At 38.7% G+C, this 22324-nt stretch overlaps 1 protein-coding gene across 1 annotated transcript in view; it reads left to right on the top strand.

The window, feature by feature from the left end:
• Nucleotides 1-22324, top strand: part of DEUP1 (deuterosome assembly protein 1) — an 86372-nt gene that overhangs the window by 39431 nt on the left and 24617 nt on the right. The window contains exons 7-9 of the mRNA XM_036259743.1: nt 13231-13376; nt 17214-17319; nt 22028-22225. Coding sequence (XP_036115636.1) covers nt 13231-13376; nt 17214-17319; nt 22028-22225 — 450 coding nt within the window. The remainder of the gene's footprint in view (nt 1-13230; nt 13377-17213; nt 17320-22027; nt 22226-22324) is intronic.

The following is a 22324-nucleotide window of genomic DNA, read 5'->3' as shown; positions in this document are numbered from 1 at the left end:
CTTCCCTCACTCTGCCATAGCCCAAGGTGAGTGGCTGCTGCTAATTTAGCCTCTGTCCTGGCTCTGCGCTGTGGAGCCACTTGGGACTTTAACCCGAGGGCATGGTCCCAGCTAAGGGTACCTCTCCCAGGTAAGGTCGTTGCTCCCGGCCAGGCTGTGGCATCTCCCAGCCGAGGGCATAGCACCCAGTCGAGGGCACAGCTCCCAGCTGAGGTTGCAGGTCCCAGGTGAGCCCACATGTCCCAGCAGAGGCCGCAGGGCCCAGCCCAGGTGGTCACAGGTTCCAGCCCAGGCTGCTGTGGACCGTGAGCTCCCAGCCCCCTCTCGTGTCTTCATAAGCCTACCAGGACTGAGTCAGTGTCCCTGGTTATGTGGTCCTGCAAGCTGCTTTTCAGTTGCCTTTTCCTGACGATTTTTCTTTATTTTCGTTGTAATTCCAGTTTGGTCCTGGGAGATGGTCTGTGTAGCTTCCATTCACTCCGCCGCCATTTTCCATGTTCCTAGTCTTTTAACTTCATTCTCTGCTGGCATCTACTATTCTGAGTTCCCCTTTCCCCAAGTTTGCAAGGGGACAAAACACAAGGCTCCCATCTTCTCGTAATCTGTGGCATTTCTAAGAGAAGTACATCTCTCCCATCCCAAACTCTACCTTTGTTTGGTAGGGGTTTGTCTTTCTAATACAAATTAGAATACAGATGTAAACAAACAAACAAAGTTAAAACACAAATACTAACCACCGAGGAAGCCATACATTTTCCAGACATAAAAAAGGCTTTGGTGATGTTTTCTTTGGCCTCACGAAAGTAGAAATGAGATTAGCCTTTACCCCCGCTCTAGAAGTTGTCTAGGTGGTTTCCAGTGTTTAGCTCGCCAGTCATCCTACCCAGTTCTGAGGAGGCTGGGTTTTCATGACAGCTGGTGTTCTGATGGGATTCTGTTCCTCCCAGGCTGCTTCCCCTTCATCTCCCTGGGTATGGGACAACTGGCCATGCCTCTGACCCTGATTTAAAGACAACTTAAATTTACTTTATGCAGCTGTCTTTATATTCTTGGAGTCTGCACTAGGACCACAATAAATAAATAAAGAGATTATTTTTCTGGGTGCTTCCTAAGTATTCTCCCCTAGGCTTCAGATTATTCCGCACAAACAGAGGAGTTCTCTTTGTCTCTTCTTGAAGTCTTTTTGGGCTCTGGTCCCTAAAGCTCTTTAGTTTGCCTAAAACATGTTTCATAAGTCTAGTTCCACCCTTCAGTGAGGTTCAGCTTCTTCACTAACATCAGTTCCTCTTAGACATCCCCAGAAGCTTCTGTTTGGACCTATTACAGTATCCAAGAACATTAGTTGTCATAGGCTGAGGTTCAGCCTTCAGGCCTTGGCTCCCTTGTAGAATAGAAATCGCTTGCACCCTGGCTGCATTTTGTAAGTGGTTAGAGCATTGGCCCACGGACCAGAGAGGTCCGGGTTTGGTTCCCACTAAGGCACGTACCTCGGTTGCAGTTTGTCCCTGGCCACGGTTGGGGTTGTGTGGGTGGCGAATACTCGATATGTCTCTCTCACATCAATGTTTCTCTCTCTCTTCCTCGCTCTCTCCCTCCTGCTCTATCTCAAGATAAATGCAAGGGTGTCCTCCAGTGAGGATTAAAAACAACAACAACAACAAAAAGAAATCGCTTGCTCTTACCCCAGATTCTAGAAAGGGCCTCTTGTTGCCCTTTCTGGGGAGCATGACTGACTTCCACTCGGTACTGCTTTCCTTGAGCAGCCCCACCTGTCTACCTCTCAACTGGATCATTTCCACTTCTCCAGGAAGTAATTCGGAGAATCTTGTTACATTGTTAAAAGAAATAATGTTACAAATAGAGGAAGAGTGTACATTGAGAAAGATTAATAAGTTAAAATTCCCAGTTCAGATTATAGTTAAACCTGTGCTTCTCACACTTATCACACTGACACACTCCTATTGACAAGAAGAGAGGGAGTGTGCAACCTGAAAATCTGAACATGGAGCAGGAAGCCAAACGCTGGAGGGCAAAGCCATTCTGTCCTTTAGCAATGTCATTTAATTGACTTACCTTCCTGAGCCAAGATCAACAGGATGTGACTCACCCCTCAACCTAAGATTTATACAAACTTCCAGGGCCTTACACATATTCCCGAAAGCTCTGTGGGTTATCTGGGTCCATGTTACCCACTTTGATTTTCCCTTACGGACACCTATGTTAATGTACTTAATAATTTAGTAAATGTTCCTGAATATATACTGACAAAATAAAAACCCAGCTATTCATAGAAGTCAATATAATTGTGAAATATAGTTTTATTGATATTTATACTAAAGGTTATAAAATAACAGTACTAATTGTCTAATTGTTATAATTTTCCTTGAAATCAGTCATTCTCTAATGGGGTGATTTTGCCCCTGGTGTTACACTTGGCAATACCTGGATACATTTTTTGTTGTCACTACAGGAGAAAAGGGTATTAATCACATCTAGTGGGTAGAAGCCAGGGACGTTTCTAAACATCCTACAATGCACAAGACACTCCCCATAACAAAGACTTATCTGGACCAAAATGTAAATATTGCTGGGTTCAGACACTGCTTTAAGTTTTGAAATGTTAGTTTTCTCATATTCTTCACCAGTAATTCTTTTTTTTTTTTTTTATGAAATTTTTATTTATTTTTTTGTTACAGATATTTTACCTTTTTACCCCATTGGCCCCCCCCACCCCACCCCACCTCCTCCCCGTCCCCAGCTTAGTTGTCCATGTCCATTGGTCATGTATACATGCATATAAGTTCTGTGGTTTATCTCTTCCCACCACCCCACCCCACCCCCTCTTCTGAGGGATGTCAGTCTGTACCCTACTTCCATGTTTCTGGGTCTACTGTATTCCTCAGACTGTTATGTTCATTATATTCCGTATATAAGTGAGATCATGTGGTATTTGTCTTTTTCTGCTTGGCTTCTTTCACTTAGGATAATACTTTCCAGGTCCCTCCATGTTGTCTCAAAGGATAAGAGATCTTTCTTTCTTACAGCTGCATAGTACTCCATTCTGTATATGTACCACAGCTTTTTTATCCATTCGTCTACTGGTGGACACTTGGGCCGTTTCCAGATCTTAGCTATTGTAAATAGTGCTGCTATGAACATGGGGGTACATATATTCTTCCTGACTGGTGTTTCATGCTTCTTAGGGTATATTCCCAGCAGTGGGATCACTGGGTCAAATGGAAGTTCAATTTTTAATTTTTTGAGCTAGCACCATGTTGTTTTCCATAGCGGCTGCACCAGTCTGCATTCCCACCAGCAGTGTATAAGAGTCCCCTTTCACACCCTCGCCAACACTTGTTGTTTGATGATTTGTTGATGGCGGCCATTCTGACAGGTATGAGGTGATACCTCATTGTTGTTTTAATTTGCATCTCTCTGATGATTAGTGATGTTGAGCATTTCTTCATATGTCTTTTGGCCATTTGTATGTCCTGTTTGGAGAGGTGTCTATTCAGCTCCTCTGCCCATTTTTTAATTGGGTTCTTTGTCTTCCTTTTGTGGAGTTGTATGAGCACTCTATATATATCGGAAATTAACCCCTTATCTGATACATCATTGGCAATGATGTTCTCCCATACAGTGGGTTGCCTTTCCATTTTGATGATTGTATCTTTTGCTGTGCAGAAGCTTTTTAGTTTAATGTAGTTCCATGTGTTCATTTTCTCCTTTGTTTCTGTTGCCTTAGGTGATGTATCAGTGAAAATTATGCTGTGTATGATGTCCGAAATTTTGTTGCCTACATTTTCTTCTAGAATTTTTATGGATTCATGGGTCACATTTAAGTCTTTTATCCATTTTGAGTTTATTCTTGTGTATGGTGTAAGTTGATGGTCTAGTTTCATTTTTTTGCATGTAGCTGTCCAATTTTCCCAACACCATTTATTAAAGAGGCTATCTTTACTCCACTGTATGCTCTTGCCACCTTTGTCAAATATTAATTGAGCATATTTCCTTGGGTCCATTTCTGGGTTTTCGGTTCTGTTCCACTGGTCTATATGCCTGTTCTTGTTCCAGTATCAGGCTGTTTTGGTTACAGTCGCTTTGTGGTATAACCTGCTATCTGGTATTGTGATCCCACCTACTTTGTTCTTTTTTTTCAAGATTGCTGTGGCTATTCGGGGTCTTTTTTGGTTCCATATGAACTTTTGAAGTATTGGTTCTAGTTCTATGAAATATGTCGTTGGTGTTTTGATGGGAATTGCATTGAATCTATAGATTGCTTTGGGTAGTATGGACATTTTAATGATGTTAATTCTTCCAATTCATGAACAGGGTATGTGCTTCCACTTTTTTATATCTTCCTCTATTTCTTTTTTCAATGACCTGTAGTTTTCTGCAAATAGGTTCTTTACTTCTTTGGTTAAGTTTATTCCTAGGTATCGTAATTTTTTTGGCGCGATGGTAAATGGGATTTTTTTTCAGTTTCTCTTCTGTGAGTTCATCATTGGTGTATAAGAATGCCGTCGATTTCTTGACGTTAATTTTGTATCCTGCTACTTTGCCAAATTCATTTATTAAGTCTAGTAGATTTTTGATGGAGTCTTTAGGGTTTTTTGTATATCATGTCATCTGCAAGTAATGACAGTTTCACTTCCTCCTTTCCAATTTGGATCCCTTTCATTTTTTCTTCCTGTCTGATTGCTGTGGCTAAGACTTCCAGTACCATGTTAAATAAGAGTGGCGAAAGTGGACATCCCTGTTTTGTTCCTGTTCTTAATGGAAATGTTTTTAGTTTCTGTCCATTGAGTATGATGTTGGCTGTAGGTCTTTCATATATGGCCTTTATTATGTCGAGATATGATCCCTCTATTCCTACATTGCTGAGCGTTTTTATCAGAAATGGATGCTTGATTTTGTCGAATGCTTTTTCAGCATCTATTGATATGATCATGTGGTTTTTATTCTTCATTTTGTTTATGTGGTGTATCATGTTTATTGATTTGCGAATATTGTACCAGCCTTGCATCCCTGGAATGAATCCCACTTGGTCATGGTGAATAATTTTTTTGATGTATTGCTGGATCCCATTTGCTAGTATTTTGTTCAGGATTATGGCATCTATGTTCATCAGAGATATTGGCCTGTAGTTTTCTTTCTATGTTGGGTCTTTTTCTGGTTTTGGAATTAGAATTATGGTGGCCTCATAGAACGAGTTTGAAAGTCTTCCTTCTTCTTGAATTTTTTGAAATAGTTTGAGGAGAATGGGTGTTAGTTCCTTTTTGAATGTTTAGTAAAACTCCCCCATGAAGCCATCTGGGCATGGGCTTTTATTTGCTGGGAGAGTCTTGACTACATCTTCAATTTCTTCTGTTGTTATTGGTCTGTTCAAGTTTTCTATCTTTTCTCGATCCAGTATTGGGAGACTGTGTTTTTCTAGAAATTTCTCCATTTCACTTAGATTTTCAAATTTGTTTCCATATAGTTGTTCATAGTAGCTGTTAACCATCTTTTGTATTTCTGTGGTGTCAGTTGTTACTTGTCCTCTTTCATTTCTGATTTTGTGTATTTGGGTTCTCTCTCTTTGTTTCTTGGTGAGTCTAGCTAAGGGTCCATCAATCTTGATTATCATTTCAAAGAACCAGCTCTTTGCGTCATTGATCCTTTGAATTGTTATTTTGGTCTCTATGTCGTTTATTTCTGCTCTGATCTTTACTATTTCCTTCCTTCTACTTGCTCTGGGGTTTTCTTTTTGTTTGCTTTCTAATTCTTTAAGTTGTGACGTCAGATCGTCTATTAGAAGTTTTTCTTGTCTCTTGAGGTAGGCCTGTAGTGCTATGAACTTCCCTCTCAGAACTGCTTTCGCTGCATCTCATAGTTTTTGTGTTGTTGTGTCTTCATTTTCATTGGTTTCCAGGAAGTTTTTAATTTCTTCCTTGATTTCCTCAGTAACCCATTCATTATTTAATAACATGCTATTTAGCGTCCATTTGTTCAAATGTCTTTGCATGTTCTTGTTGCAATTGATTTCTAGTTTCATGCCATTGTGATCTGAGAAGATGCCTGATATAATTTCAATCTTGTAGAGATTTAGTTTGTGTCCTACATGTTGTCTATCTTTGAGAATGTCCCATGTGCACTTGAGAAGAATGTGAATTCTGTAGTTTTTGGGTGTAATTCTCTGTAGATATCTATTAAATCCATTTGGTCTAGTGCTTCATTTAGAGTCTCTGTTTCCTTGCTAATTTTTTGTCTAGGGGATCTATCCAGTGCTGTCAAGGGGGTGTTGAAGTCCCCTGCTATGATTGTATTGCTGTCGATTTCTCCTTGGAAGTCCTCCAGGAGATTTTTAATATAGTTTGCTCCTCCTATATTGGGTGCATATATGTTTATCAAGGTTATATCTTCCTGTTGGGTAGATCCTTTCAATATTATGTAGTGGCCTTCTTTGTCTCTAGTTATGGCCTTCATTTTGAAATCTATTTTATCAGATATGAGTATTGATACCCCAGCTTTTTGTTGCTTTCCATTTGCTTGGTAGATTTTTTTCCATCCCTTCACTTTCAACCTATGTGAGTCTTTTGTTGTGAGGTGGGTCTCTTGTAAACAACATGTAGATGAGTCATGCTTTCTTATCCAATCAGCTACTCTGTGCCTTTTTATCAGAGCATTCAATCCCTTTATATTTAAAGTTATTATTGATATGTACTTGTTTATTGCCATTTTTGTTTAGTGTCGTTATATTTTTCTTCCTATTTCTTCTACTAATTACAGCAGTCCTTTTAACATTTCTTGCAGTGCTGGTTTGGTGCTAATCTATTCCCTTAGTCTTTTTTTGTTTGGGAAGCTCTTTATTTGACCTTCTATTTTGAATGGTGGCCTTGCTGGGTAGAGTAGTCTTGGATTCAGATCCGTGTTTTTCATGATCTTGATTACTTCATGCCATTCCCTTCTGTCCTGTAGTGTTTCTTGTGAGAAGTCAGCTGAGAGCCTTATGGGGGTTCCTTTGTAGATAACCTGTTGCTTATCTCTTGCTGCTTTTAGGATTCTCTCTTTGTCTTGAATTTGTGGCATTTTAATTACTATGTGCCTTGGTGTGGACCTCTTTGGGTTCTTCTTACTTGGGACTCTCTGTGCTTCTTGAACTTGAATGCCTTCTTCCTTCACCAAAATAGGGAAGTTTTCTATCACTATTTCTTTGAATATATTCTCTAACCCTTGCTCATTTTCTTCTTCTTTGGGGACTCCTATGATGCGAATATTATTACGTTTCCAGTTGTCCCACAGTTCTCTTAAGCTGTCTTCCTGTTTTTTAATCATTTTTCCTTTTGTTTTTCTGACTGGTTGATTTTTTTCTACCCTGTCTTCTAATTCACTGATCCGGTCCTCAGCTTCCCCTACTCTGCTATTTAGACCTTCCAATGTGTTTTTCATTTCTGATATGTAATTTTTTATCTCTTCTTGGTGGTTTTTAATTTCCAATTGGCTTATTTTCAGCGTCTCTGTGTCCTTAGTCATGCTGTTCAGCTTCCTCAAGATCATGGCTCTGAATTCAAGCTCTGTTAACATGCCTAACTGCTCCACATTGATCTTATCTTCAGTGGAGGTCTCTTGCTCTTTCATTTGGCTTCTGTTTCTGTGTTTCACCATTTTGGCTATCACAGTGGTCTTTGGAGCCTGTCAAGTTTTCCCTGTGGGTGTTGTTGTTCTGCTGTTTGTGGCTCCCTCTCCTGGGTTTAGATGAGCGAGGGAGGACCCACGTTGAACACCACTGTCAAGTCTTACTTTCCTGGTTAAAGTTGCTAGCCCCGGAATGGTACTGTTATCCTCTAGCTTTTTGCCTGGAGGCTAGCAGTTGAGGTTACCTGAAGAGTTTTGGGTTGTCAGTTGATTGAAAAACTCCCTTAGGTGCTCAGCATAAGGGGATTTCCCCAGGGTGGGGCACATGCTGGTTGTTAATGAGCCTCAACTAGCACTTTAATGATCCACAGGGTGGCATTAGATATCTGAGGGAGGGGCTGCTGCCTCTCTCCTGAGCCCTGGGAAGGAGCAAGATGGCCATCGTCCTATGTGGTAGCAACTCATCCAAAGCCTGAGTGCCCTCCAAATCCCGAGTGTCCCCACTCAGTTCCAGTCCAGTCTGTCCTCCCTCTGCTGGAGTCCAAGATGAGTGGCTGTGGCTGTTTTAGCCTCTGTCCCGGCTCTGTGCTGTGGAGCAGCTTGGGAGTGTAACCGAGGGTGCTGCTTCCTGCTGAAGCCGCTGCTGTCTGTGGGCTCCCAGCCCCCATCTCCCACCTTTGCAAGCCTACCAGGGTCGAGTCAGTGTCCCTGGTTATATGGTCCTTGCAAGCTGCTTTTCTGTTGCTTTTTCCCGTTGATTTGTCTGTGTTATAGCTGTAATTCCAGTTTGATTCTGGGAGACAGTCTGTGTAGCTTCCGTTCACTACGCCGCCATTTTGGAACCCCCCAATAATAAATTTTTTAAAGATTTTTTTTTTATATATAGAGAGAAACATCAATGGAAGAGCAGCACATCAATAGGCTGCCTCCTGCACACCCCCACTGAGAATTGAGCCTGAAACCCTAGCATGTGTCCTGATCAGGGATGGAACCGGCAACCTTTCGGTGCACAGGACAATCCCCAACCAACTGAGTCACACCAGCCAGGACAATGATATTTTTTAACGTGACTGTTAGTTATTGACTTATTATCTACCAATTTCTATGAGAAAGTCACCAAAGTTATTTTTACAAACATTTGTTCATTAAAAAAAATAATTTAGTTATCCTTGGATCTGGGAACATTATTAAATTTAAACTAAGAATTTTAATTTTATATTTTACAAAAGAATTGCATGTGTTCAAAAATAAACTAAATTGCCTGGCCAGTGTGGCTCAGTGGATTGAGCATCGTTTCATAGACTTAGAGGTCCCAGTTTGATTTCTGGGTCATGGTACGTGCCCAGATTTTGAGCTGGATCACCAGTAGGTGGTGTGCAGGAGACAACCGATTGATATTTCTCTCTCACATCCATGTTTTCATCTGTCTCTCTAAAATAAATATATATATATATATATCAACAAAAACATATTTAAAAATAAGTAAACTAAGTTATTCCAGAGATATTACACACGTACACAATTTAATTCTAATGAAAAGATTTTTGAGTGGTAATTTGGTTCAAAAAGTTCAAGATAAGATCTTTACTCCAGGAAACACTATTTTTGATCCATTTAGAAAAAATACTGAAAATAATGCTTTCCTTTGGACAGTTCTTTATTTTATTTCCAAATTTTACTTATGTTTCATTCTTTTGCTTTAGAATAAATATTAAGTAATAAGATATCAATTACTTACTATTTGGTAGCTGATTTGAAGGCTTAAAATCACAGCTCTCTCAAACCATTAGGCAAATTTCTAACTAAACAGATGGGCCATAAACTTTACAAAACAGGTCTTTTACAAAATGGGGATAATTAGAGGTAAAGAATTACTGTAACCGGGGCATGTAGTTAGAAAGAAGTTTCTCTTTTCTTTTTGCAAAACTGTCAGATGATAGTGTTTCACATCTTGCACGTGAATTTAAAAAGACAACCATTTCCATTTGCATTATTGTCACTTATTGTATGTAAAATCCTCTTTCATTTACAACAACTTGCCATGTGCATCTGAATTTTCACGTGGATCCCATCTTCTCACCTGTCCTTCCACAACTTTGAACTGTGTCAGTACACATACGAATTCCACTGCACACATTTATCCCTGTGCTGCGCCTCATCCACACTTATAAAATGTGCACTGTTTCCCACTGGAGATGAATGACAAGTAAATTGTTCTGAATCTTTTTAAAATATCTATGCCCAAAAAACCTTGACCCTTTTTTGTTTGCTTATCAATGTGTCGTTAAGTACTAGAGCAACACTGTCTAGTAGAAATATAATGCAAACCACAAATATAATTTAATTTTTTCTAGTAGATACACCAAAAGAAATGGGCAAAATTAATATATAATAGTAATATATTTCATTTGATACAACTTATAACTAAAGTATTATCATTTCAACATGTGATCAATGTAAAAATTATTGATGAGGTATTTTACATTTCTCTTCATACTAAGTCTTCAAAAGCTGGTGTGTATTTTATACTTATGAAATATCTCAATTTAGATGCTAAGTATTCATCTGAAATACCTCATTGGTACTTACATTTCATAAAATTTATAGTTAAAAAGTAGATTTACATACCCCAATTGTTCCAAACACACTTGAAAGTGTCCCAATAGCTGAAACAAATACCAAAGAATCATTTTCCTGAATATTTGCATCCACATTGAAAATAATTGATTTAACTTTCATGCAAAAGCATGCCAGTTTTAAAATTACATCTAAGTTATAAAAATATAGTCACTAAATCTTAGGTCAACTCAATATTGTTAACACTGAATTCAAAGGGATATTGCATAAGTGAAAAAACAACTCTCACTTTATCAATAGCAACAAAGCTTTTATAGTCAATTTATATACTGCTGTCAATTATAATTAAAACTTTTCATATTTATTTATATAAGAAAATGTAGCAAATCACTACTATTGATTTGTATTATGAAGAGTTTCGATTTTAACATAAATCCTCCTACTTGTATAGCTAGATCACAAATAAGCTGTTTCCTCCCTTAATATTTCTAACTGTTACTATTACAGGCATTATTTTCAGGAACAGTGAACAAACCGACTCCATTATTATTACGTGTTACAGAACTTCAGTGACCCCCTAGCCCATGGTGACACACATTTCATTGGCCTGGAGTTAGAGCCTTTTGTGCCTTACTTCCCCAAGTGAGGGCAGGCCCACCTTTCTCCGTGCAGCTTCATCTTAGATTGCTCCCAGTTGCACATCTGCAAAACAAGGAGCCCAAATAGTTGTCTTCTTCAATTGGTCAAAGTAATGGATGACATTCACATCAGATTAATTTGTGTTACTACTTGCTAATCTATTGTTTCACATCTCTTTTATTTTAAAATTTTAACCTTATCTTAAAAAGTCCCACTGTTTGAAACAGGCACTTCATCCAAACAAATCTTGATTCAAACAAGTCTATTAAGTTGCCTATTTGAATATACTCTTATACTTATTTCAATGTCAGCCAGGAACCTCTGAGCCTAAAATATTGCAACTAGGTCCTTCACTGAACCCAGGTCTCTAGGTCTCCTGGGAAATAATGTATATTTTGGTAAAAATGTTTATCTGGAACTCATATGTTCTTTACTGTCTACACCATTATATTTCTAGGCTTTGTGAATTTTTGGATATGAATTCACGAATAAGAAAACATATATTTACATATATAAGTTTGTACATGTATTTTCAAAGCACTATTATTCATAATAGCTAAAAAGAAGAAACACCCAAATGTCCATCATCTGCTGAATAAATAAAATGTCATATATCCATACAATTCAATATTATTTATCAATAAAAAGGAATGAAGTTCTGATGCATGCTGCAACATGGACAGACCTTAGAAACATTATGCTAAGTGAAAGAAGCCAGTCACAAAAGGTCACATAGTGTGTGATTTAATTTGTATAAAATGTCTGCAATAAGCAACTCCATAAAGATAGAACATACCTTAGTGGTTACCAGGGGCTGTGGGAGGGGAAATGGGGAGTGATTGTTAATGGATATTAGGTTTATTTTGGGAGTGATAAAAATGTGCTGGAATTCGATAGTAGTGATGCTTGCACAAATTTGTTAATATAATAAAATTCACTGAGTTGTATACTTTAAATGAATGAATTTTATAGTATGTGGATTAGACTTTAATAAATCTGTTATCGAATATATATTCAGAATTATTGAACAATTGACTTTTCGAAAATGTCTATAGTGGTTTCTATAGCCTTTATTAGCAGAGGGACCTCCTGCCCTCAGCACATCCCACTCTGTCCTTACCCATAAGCTACAGGTCTCTTCCACTTTGCGTGAAACAAATTATCTGTGCTTCTTGAATGTTCTAGCTGGACCAGTAGACTAAAGATCTGTATTTCTATTCCAAAGTCTGCCACTTAATGAGCTGTGAGACTTTGGACCAAGTTTTCCTCATCTATAAAAATGGCAATGGATTTGATGAACAAGGTCAGACACACTTAATAAATATTAGTTTCCCTGGCGAATTCAGTGGAAGAAACCTGAAGACATGAAGCACTCTGCCAGCCCTCTCCCCAGAGAAGAGCCAAGTACTGCCAGAGAAAGTCACTCAGCAGGTCATGGTCACGAACCTCACGTGAGAACTCAGCACTGCCAAGCCTCCTACTGTATTGCTCCAATCAGCAAACTCTCCCATTCCCGACACAGGCAGTTTCAAACTTATCTCACTCTCAAAAATTACTCCCGACGCCCCCACCTCTACCTCTCCTTTCACCGTCAACACCTGACATTACCCTTTTTCTTCACAAAGAAAATAGAAGCCAATAGGTAGCCACTGTCTCATCTCCCCATATCCAAATACACAAAGTTGTCTAGATTCCGTCTTCCTTCCTCCTTTCCTTTGCAAAGAGGGGGGACTCTCTTTTGCTTTAGGCAATATTTCAGCTTGTGCTTTGGGACCCATCCCACCCACCCTCTCAGGAAGTTGACACTATTATCGTTTCCTCTTCTCTCTCCTACCAGCTTTTAAACTTACCTAAGTCTCTCCTGCTAGCAAAACAAAACACTAGACGCCCAGGATTACTGGTGTTTCTAGTTACTAGCTAAAGCAGGGCTACTATTGGACAATAGTGGAAGCATGATTTATAATTTACTTTGGTGGCCAGCTTTAAAATTAGATTTTTCTTGGCTACTGTCAGGTTTAAATTGGGAATTATTTACATTCATCCAAATTGTATGCATTGGTATTTTATTGATACTTTGACATTTACCTCTTTCAAAGTTACATATGGTGTACCATATTTGTGTGGTTATTTGATTGTTCTTTGTCATTATCACTAGACTGTCAACTCACTGAGGACAGATTCTGTGTCTGTATCCTCAGTGCTGAGTATATAGTAAGAACTCATTAAATATTTCTTGAATAAAAATGAAGGAATGAAATTCTGTGAGACAGAGCCCGCAAAAGACTATCAGTTCATTTGAAATGAGGCTGGTTCATAGATGTTGAACATTTTTTAATGTATTATTATACATCATGATATCAAATATGAGCATTGAAATTGTTTGATGTTTTTATTTAGGCCATGGAAGCAGGACTCTCGGAGGTGAAAAGTGAGTTGCAGTCACGTGACAATCTCTTGCGAATGATAGAAATGGAACGACTGCAGTTGCACAGAGAATTATTAAAAATAGGAGAGTGCCAAAATGCCCAAGAAAATAAAAAAAGGTACATTCTTTATATTCAGCAGCTTGAGAGAACTGCTCAAAACATGTTTGACTTTCTTAGAGTTTTATATTTGAAACTAGAATTAAAAGTCCCTTTATTTTGCCCTGGCCGGTTTGGCTCAGCGGTTAGAGCGTTGGCCTGCGGTCCGGAGAGACCCGGGTTCGGTTCCCGCTAAGGGCACGTACTTTGGTTGCAGTTTGTCCCCGGCCCTGGTTGGTCGTGCGGGTGGCAACCACTCGATGTGTCCCTTTTACATCGATGTTTCTCTCTCTCTCTCTCCCTCCCACTCTATCTGTACAAAAATTGCAAAAATGTCCTCGGGTGAGGATAAAAAAAAAAAAAAGGTCCCTTTGTTTTATATTAACATGCTGTTTGCTAATTATGAGATAATATTAGATATTAAAAATAAAATTAATGATAATTTTATCTTTGAAATTAATTATCTTTACTTACCTAGAAAATTATATCATGGTCTGACTTATGGATACTTATGTGTTATATTGAGTCAGAAATGTTCTTATAACTTCTATTTTTCAGAACATTGTTTAAACAATACTGTATTGTTATTGTTAAAACAATACTGTAAAACAATACTGTATTTAATTTATATGTAATTAAATACTGTAAATAAATATAATATTTTTTCCATATTTTTGAAATGTTTTTATTTTGATTGCCTGTAACCTGTATTTATTTTGGCCTTCACACTCACCACCTTGTCAGTTCCATTAAGGATTTTGTAGGAACATATTTTTTCCCTCTTTTAAAATCAGACAGATATTGCATATTCCATGACCACAAAGGAAATGGACTGCTGAGGATTATTCAATGTTTGCACTGTGTCTGACTGTCCCAACTATTCACTGATGGTCTGATTCTCATTAGAATTTGAATCCTTCTCAAATCTGAAGGCCAATGCCAGACCAATGATAACATTTTAAAGACTGAATAGCCAAATGGTGAGGGATATTTTATTGAAAGATGATTACATTGTTTTAAAGGTAATAATTATTTCTTCAAAGTTGTGGTACTTGCTAGCATTTTTTTGAGGTCTACCCTTTACAACAAATGGCAAATTAAGATTCTTAAAAATGACCTATTGTATGTCTCACCAAGCATGGTAGAATGCCTATTAGACAGTCAGTATTATTGAGTGCTCAGTATACAAGCTATATATCATCATCACCAATCATTAATAAATCTACTGGAATTACATTATGTGCAAGGCACTGTTCCATTGTAGTGAGTTGGTGAGAAATGTCTTCACACAAAGAAGGTATATGCCTAAAAACATAAATTTCCTAGAAGAGCAAACCGTTTAACCATGTCTCATTGCGTTTTTGTGAAGAATGTTGTAGGTACTTTCTTTTTTTATTTTTTTTTTTTATCCTCACCCGAGGACATTTTTTCATTTTTTGTTCAGATAGAGTGGGAGGGAGAGAGAGGAAGAGAGAGAGAGAAACAGCAATGTGAAAGGGACACATAGAGTGGCTGCCACCCACACGACCAACCAGGGCCAGGGACAAACCGCAACCAAGATACGCGCCCTTAGCAAAAACTGAACCCAGTTCTCTCTGAACCGCAGGCTGATGCTCTGACCGCTGAGCCAAACCGGCCAGGGCTGTAGGTACTTTCTTTGGAGCTATCTTACAAGGCCAATGCTGAATTGCAGACATTGCCAACTTTCCTTCAGTACATGATTTAATCTAAATTCTTGCAGTTATTCACATATTTGACCAATACAATACTCTTTTGTTATGCCTAGTTTCCATCATCAATTTAAGTTGGTATATATTTTAGTCTCCAACATTTTTCTCATTTGGAGGGTATACCTCAGTTCTAGTATTCTGAAATTTTGATTAGCAGATGTTTAACTTTTCACAACTTCCATTTTATTTTAGACTTTGGGCATAGTCTTCTCAGCCTTCATCTTTCCCATTGAAAGTTTCTAATTCTAGTTGGTTCTCATATGAATGTGGTTCTGTCCTTTATATTGTTTTGGTTTCTTTTATTTGGACTCTGTTTCTTCTTTATAGTTGTATTAAGTGAAGCAACCCAGACTACTGAGTGTAAACATAAAATATTTTTATAGAAGTTGCATTTTAATGTTTTTCTTATCAGAACTTTTCTCAATAATGCTAAGGTTTCATTATTTTTTTCTTTTCTTTTCTTTTAGTTGTAGAAGCACCTTGGGTTGTTATTTTCTGAGAGTTATTAAAAATAATTCCAACACTCCTTTCCTACATGACATGATAGTTCCCTTACATATTTATATTACCATTTTACATTAGCATGACTATTGTTCTCTTCTATGAACTTGTCCAGACTGAAGTTTGATATTTGTTCTATTCACTTATTTAATTTCCAAGGTCATCATGAGATTTTTATCATTCAATTAGCACTCCACTTCCTGAAACTGCTTAGGAAGAATTGAAAAAAAGGAAATTTCATCTTTCACCTCTTCCAAATAATAACAAATAAGAACATTTTAAGGTTGATCCTAAAATAATGTCTTAGTAGAATACTGGGTAAAATGCTCACAATATATTACTGAGTGAAAAGCAAAAGAAGACTGAAAAATAATGTATACAGTACATTCTAATTGTCTGGGAAATGTGTATGTATTTATACACATGCATAGTAAAAATAAAGACAATAGTAACAAAAATGCTAACTTTTTTTTTTCTGGAGGACATTATAGCAGTATGTATTCTTATATACTCTGTTTTCTACACTGAACATATGGAGGAGAGAGATAAACCAAGAACGTATATGAATATATGCAAAACCCATGGATACAGACAGTAGTGTGGGGAAGGCCCGGGGTGGGGCCAGGAGTGGGTAGAGGAGATCAAAGTGGGGGGGGGGGGCATCTGTAATACTTCCAGCAATAAAGATAAATTTAAAAATAAAAAACAACCCAGTCTAGACACATGCACCTCAAGGTTGTCACTATTAATTTATACCTTTTAAAAGATCCCTTTATTTTAAATCTCTTCATTAGTTACTTTTCTGCCACTTACTCAGATTCTATTTTGTTTGTTTCTGTGATTTAAGTTTTTGACGCGTGGAAGCTTTTACGGACTTCTTTGGAAATCTAAAAGTGTACTTACTACCAGTGGGTACATTCCTCAAGACTCCGGACTCTACCGGACTGGTCAGGCAATCGAACGCACGCTGCGCTCCTCGCCTCGTTAGCTTTATTTTTTCTGGTTTAATGATTTTTATTTCACCAACTTCCCTGGTGTAAACATTACCAGCTTATACTCCTACAAGCTTCCTGTGGAAATTGTGCTTTTTATACTGTTCTCACTCTCCCTCCCTAGTATCCATATGTGTTTGCAATTCCATTTTATAAATTGAACAGCCAAAGAACAGATGTAGTGGAGCTCTCTCTGGGTGGACTGTCAGTCAATCATTTATGGAGTGTTTCTCCCCTCAGACTCCTCCTGACATAGTTTCTTCCCAGGATGTGGAGGAAACTCAGGTGTATTTCCTTTTTTGAATTGGTTCTCAAACTATTTTATTAAAGGAGACAAGCTTTTCTTCTTATCCAAAAATCGTATCTTCATATGCAAACCCAGTATTCTGCCAACTTTTAATGCGTAATTGAAATTTCATATTAATTGCTAGCAGTTTTGTTTTGTTTTGCTAAAACCATTTGCACTTAGTTAAATATGTAAATAATTATGAGATCGGAATGTATTATAACTTGCAATTTCTGTACCTAGAAATGTTTCCAACAAACTAATAATCTATCTACAATGGTCTAAATTAACAATATAATCCTAACAATGTCTCAAGTTAAGTTTAATGTTTACTCATTTGAATTTGTAGACTTGAATCATCTTATTCACCTTCTATTAAAGAACCAGAAAGGAAAAGGAAAGAGCTGTTTTCAGTGACCTCAGATCAACCAAATCATGAAAAAGAATTGAATAAGGTAAGAAAAATAATGAGCTGCAGTCTTCCAAGCAGCTCTGAAGTCTTTAAATACAAAGAGGGGGAAATCTTCCTTCTCACTCCCTTCTTTTTTCTTCTGTGTTTTTTCCAAGCTGCTAAAACTGGTATTCTTCTGTGTGATGCTATAAAAACCACAAACCCTAGGACATCACTGTGCCACGGGCAGGGGAAGATGGCCTATGAAACGGGAGGGTCTGTGGCTCCGTGGGAGATGGCTCATAGCAACAAGGATGAGACCGCAGACAGGCGCTCAGCCACATGTTAGGTGCATGAGCTTGGGGGAGTTGTGTATGCAAGTTGCTCAGGGTCCCCATTTCCAGGATGGGGGTGGGATCATCAGTACCTACCTCTTAATGTGATGAGGATCAAATGAGTAACAACAGCTGCTACTTAAATAGCACTTACCATGTGCCAGGAACTGTTCTGAAGGCTTAACAAATCCTAATTCATTTATTCCTCTCAGCCATCTAATAAGATAGGTACTAATATGATTCTCTTTTAATTGTTGAGGAAACTAAGACACAGAGAAGTTAGGTAAGTTTTCCCAATATTATGTAGCTAATCTGGCAGAGGCCAGATTTGAATCCAGGCAATCTGATTCCAGAGGTCATACTCTTCCCTTAGTAAAAATCTATAAAATAATACCCGTGAAGTGCTTAGAGCAGGGCTGGCCTAGCTCAGAGGAAGCACCCAGTAAACACTGGCTGCTGCTGTTATAGGGTACACCACATTTTGTCTGGGCACCTGCCATGTGCCAAGTGCTCTTCCGGGAGCTGGAAATACAAGGAGGAATGAGACATGGTTACTGTGGTTCTCAGTTCCTACAAAAAGTATATTCTCTTCTCCCGCTAGGAAAATCCAGTAGTGGCTTTCCTCCCGTGAGTTTATCATGGCTACTGCCCACTTCTCTGGTTCTTTGGGTTTGACGAACACAAAGAATATTCAATCTGAACAAATGCAACAGGAGGAAAAACCTGGCGTGGCTTTGAATTACCATCTCGTGCCCAGCACAGTGCCTGCCACACAATAAGTGAAAAAAATGATTTAGAGGATGAATTAATTAATATTAAGGTCTTCCATAGTTGTATAGGGTCATAACTTATTATTTGTGTAAATTCAACAAACATTTATTAAACATCGAGTAGGACTATTCGCTATTCTGCTTATTTCTGTAGGAAATATCGTGATATAAACGATAAATTCTGTCTCCCAAAGAGCTGACTGTGAGGCAGCGCTGAAGTATAGGAGAGGTGTTGTGAATTAAAGATTATTTTCCTTATATGTTTCACATAATCCCATAAAGCAAATTTGACTGATATTTTAAAATATAACTTTAAAATACTGGTGTCCCTAAAGAATGCCTTATGATAAAATGTTGATTAAAGCCATCTAAAGTATAGTTACACTGTTTTTAACCTCATAGATTTAGGAAGAATAATAAAACTTTGAGTACTATAAGAAATATACTGGTTTTGCAGAGTTTTAATATGGAAGGAGAGACAAGGCACAAATCCTGTTAGAGGCCCTTGGACACCTCTCGGTAATGTGTTGCTGTGTAGAAAAGATAACAAATGAGTTGTGTATAAATAGCTATAGCTTCCAGGAAGTGTGTGTGGCGAGCATTTTCATTCTCTTGCAATGAAACCAACAAGAGCCACATATTATGTATGTTCTTTTTTCAACATAGAACTAGCTTTAGTCATTTATTTGTGATAAAATTGACATTTTCAAAAAAGCCAAGTTATTTATAGCTAGGCAAATTAATCTCATTTAGAAAGAAGTTTTGCAATATAGCATGTTGTTTTCATAAGTAAATGTGAAAATAACAAAAATAGTTTACTCCATTTTCACAACAGCATATTCATTTTCTAACGTTTTAAAAGTTCCATTTTTAAGAGAACATGTAAACTACACCTCAGGGATGCAAACAGCAAAATTCAAATAGGGACCAATTACAGAACAACCCAGTTGGTTCATCAAATTTTAAGGAGAAAACTGGAGAGAAAAGATTGGAGATGAAAGGAGACTCGTAATGTTGTCCTCAGGGTGAGGACTTTGTACTTCACTCTCCTTGTCTCCTCTTTTGCTCTTAGGAGCTGGGTAACAGACTCAGTCATGTCCCAGCCCTGTGAGTCTTCTATGGTTTTTTTGTATTTGTTAAATGATGGGGTTACACCATGTCACTTCTAAGGTCTTATCCAACTCTCTGAAATTCTGAAAGTGTTAGTAATTAGAAGAGAGTCACATGAGGGATGGTAGCAAAGGCCTGAGGATGGGTCAAGTTTGCCTGCTGGACATGCCCCTTCCCCCTGTCCGGTCATCCCGCTCTGGCTCCTTCCCCATTCCCCGCGTGAGCCACCTCTAGGGCTCTGCTCAGAGGTTACACCGCACAGCGGGCCAGGACCCGGAGTCAAACTCCCTGTCACCGGAATGCAACTGTGAGCACTTATAGAAACTTAATTTTCTAATCTGCAAAACAGAGAGACGTGGGGGTTAAGTGAGATGATGTATGTAGAGTACTTAGAACACACACAAATGCATACAAGAAGAGAGGCTTTAAAACTAAAAAAGGGGGGGGGGGACTTGTGAACATAGACAACTGTGGTGATTGTGGGGGTGGGGGGAGGTGGGGAAGTGGAAGAGGGTATGGGGAATAAATGGTGATGGGTAAAAAAAATAACAAAGAGAAAAACATTTTTATAATAGAAAATAAATAAAAACATATTATACCTAGTTGCAATGCATGGCCCATATTTAGATCTCAATTTAAATAAACTTAAAAAAATTCATTACACTTCTAATACAATTTTAAATTTGAATACTTTCTGAATATTTGATGATATTGAGGAATTGTTAATATTTTTTTTTTTTATCTTCACCCAAGGACATTTTTGCATTTATCTTCAGACAGAGTGGGAGGGAGAGAGGGGGGAAGAGAGAGAGAGAAACATCGATGTGAGAGAGACACATTGACTGATCGCCACCTACAGGCCCCCAACTGGGGCCAGGTACAGACTGCAACTGAGGTACGCGCCCTTAGCAGGAACCGAACCCGGGCCTCTCTGGTCCGCAGGCCGACGCTCTAACTGCTGAGCCAAACTGGCCAGGGCAGAATTGTTAATATTATTAAGACATTATAATGGTATTCTGTCTATGTTCAAAGAGAGAGAGAGGATGCCCTTGTTCTTTCAGAGATAGATCCTGAAATGTTCACAGATGAAGTGAAAAAAAAAAATCTATTTTAAAAGTAAGTGCCCCAGGGTAGATTCATATGCATCTCTTCGTGGGTGACCTCCGAGAAGCTCTCGGCCTTATTTCTCACAACACCTAAGCCCGGCCACTCCAACTCCCTGTGGTTCACTGAACCTGCATTCACCCCTTGCCTTGGCTGCTCTCTTTGCCTGGGTGCCCTTCTCCACCTCCATCTTCCTCTGGCTGTCATTTGTCCTTTAGTATGCGGTCTGATGTCCCCTCCTCTGGGGATTGTACCCTGACATGCCCAGGCTGGGTTAAGTTCCCCTCCAGTGTGTACCACTCCGCTACATCCTGACTTCACCTGCTACACTGTATTGTGTTAAATTTTCTGGTTTCCCCAGTGGACTATGATTTTTTTTTTTTAATCAGTAACAGTGTATTTTATCTCTGAACCTCAAGAATTAGAGCCAGTGAATGATTTTTAGAAAGATGGTAAGAGGCTGGACTAGAGTAGGGGTGAGATTTGAGAGAGACTGAAACAGAAGAGACAGGATTTTCTGCCTGACTGGCTTTCGGAGGATGAGAGCGGGAGGAGCCCAAGGTGATCCCGAGCTGAGGTTAAGAATGTGAGACTCCACAGGCTGTGAAGAAGAGGTGATACGTTTTCATGGACACATTAAGTTTGAAACTTATGCTTCTGAAAAACATAGGGCTTAGTCACAAAAAGTACAGCACAATTTTGAAAAAAAAAGACTGAATTTAAAGCCAAGAGTCCTAGTTCTAGTCCTAGCTCTGCAGTTCGTAGCTTTATGACTTCAAGCAAGTCACGTCCCCTCTCTAAGCCAGTGTTTTCTCCCAGAAAATGCTTGCTCTGGTCGTGGGTTCAATGCTCTGCCACCAGGCACCCCGGGGTGCTTGTTCAAGGGCCATGGAGTCCACTGCCCAGCACAGCATCTGTCGTGAACAGTAAGGTATTGTGCGCGTACAAACTTAGTAGGGAAATTTCATATTAAGTGTTCTTAACACACACACATTAAACAACAGAGGGACATGAGGAAACTTTCAGAGGTAATGGATCTGACTGATTATTACCTTGATTGTGGCGACAGTAGCATGAGCCTAGGTCCAAACTGACAAAGTTGTGTACATTAATTCTGTGCAGTTTTTGTATACCAAGTACACATCAGTAAAGCTGGAGGAAAATGCTTGGTAACACTGTCTTCACCTTCCTGTCAAAGTAGTGTCAGTAGTAGGTGTTTATGCAAATAGAAAATAGAAGTCAGAAATGAACATTTGAAACGGGAAGGAAAAAGTAAATGAATCATTATGGTAAGTATCTGTTTTTAATGTAGCCTTGATCACAAAAGGAGGGTGGATTGGGCCTGCCTAAGTGTTCAGGTAGGATAAGAAGGCTGAACGTGGCCAATAAAAGCATTAAGCTGCCTTATAAATGAAAGGACTGGTTAATATTTTCTGGACTGTATCTGCTGCAGATAAGAAGCCATCTCTATCAGGAGGAAGAGCACCACAGCTGTGAGCAGGAAAGAATGAGGAATGAAATCTCTGACCTAACCGAGGAGCTTCATCAGAAGGAGATCACTATAGCAACTATCATGAGGAAAGCTGCCCTTCTGGAGAGACAGTTAAAAATGGAGTTAGAAATAAAAGAAAAAATGTTAGCAGAACAACAGGTATGGAAGCGGGCAGGACAGCACCTGTCTGGGTCACTCTCTTGCTCAGTGCAGATAGTAGTCTCCATTGTTGGCTGACAAAACACTGCATTTCTCGGT

This window comes from Molossus molossus, unplaced genomic scaffold, assembly GCF_014108415.1.
Source record: "Molossus molossus isolate mMolMol1 unplaced genomic scaffold, mMolMol1.p scaffold_m16_p_13, whole genome shotgun sequence".
Taxonomy (NCBI): domain Eukaryota; kingdom Metazoa; phylum Chordata; class Mammalia; order Chiroptera; family Molossidae; genus Molossus; species Molossus molossus.
This window is presented reverse-complemented; position numbering and strand designations above follow the sequence as displayed.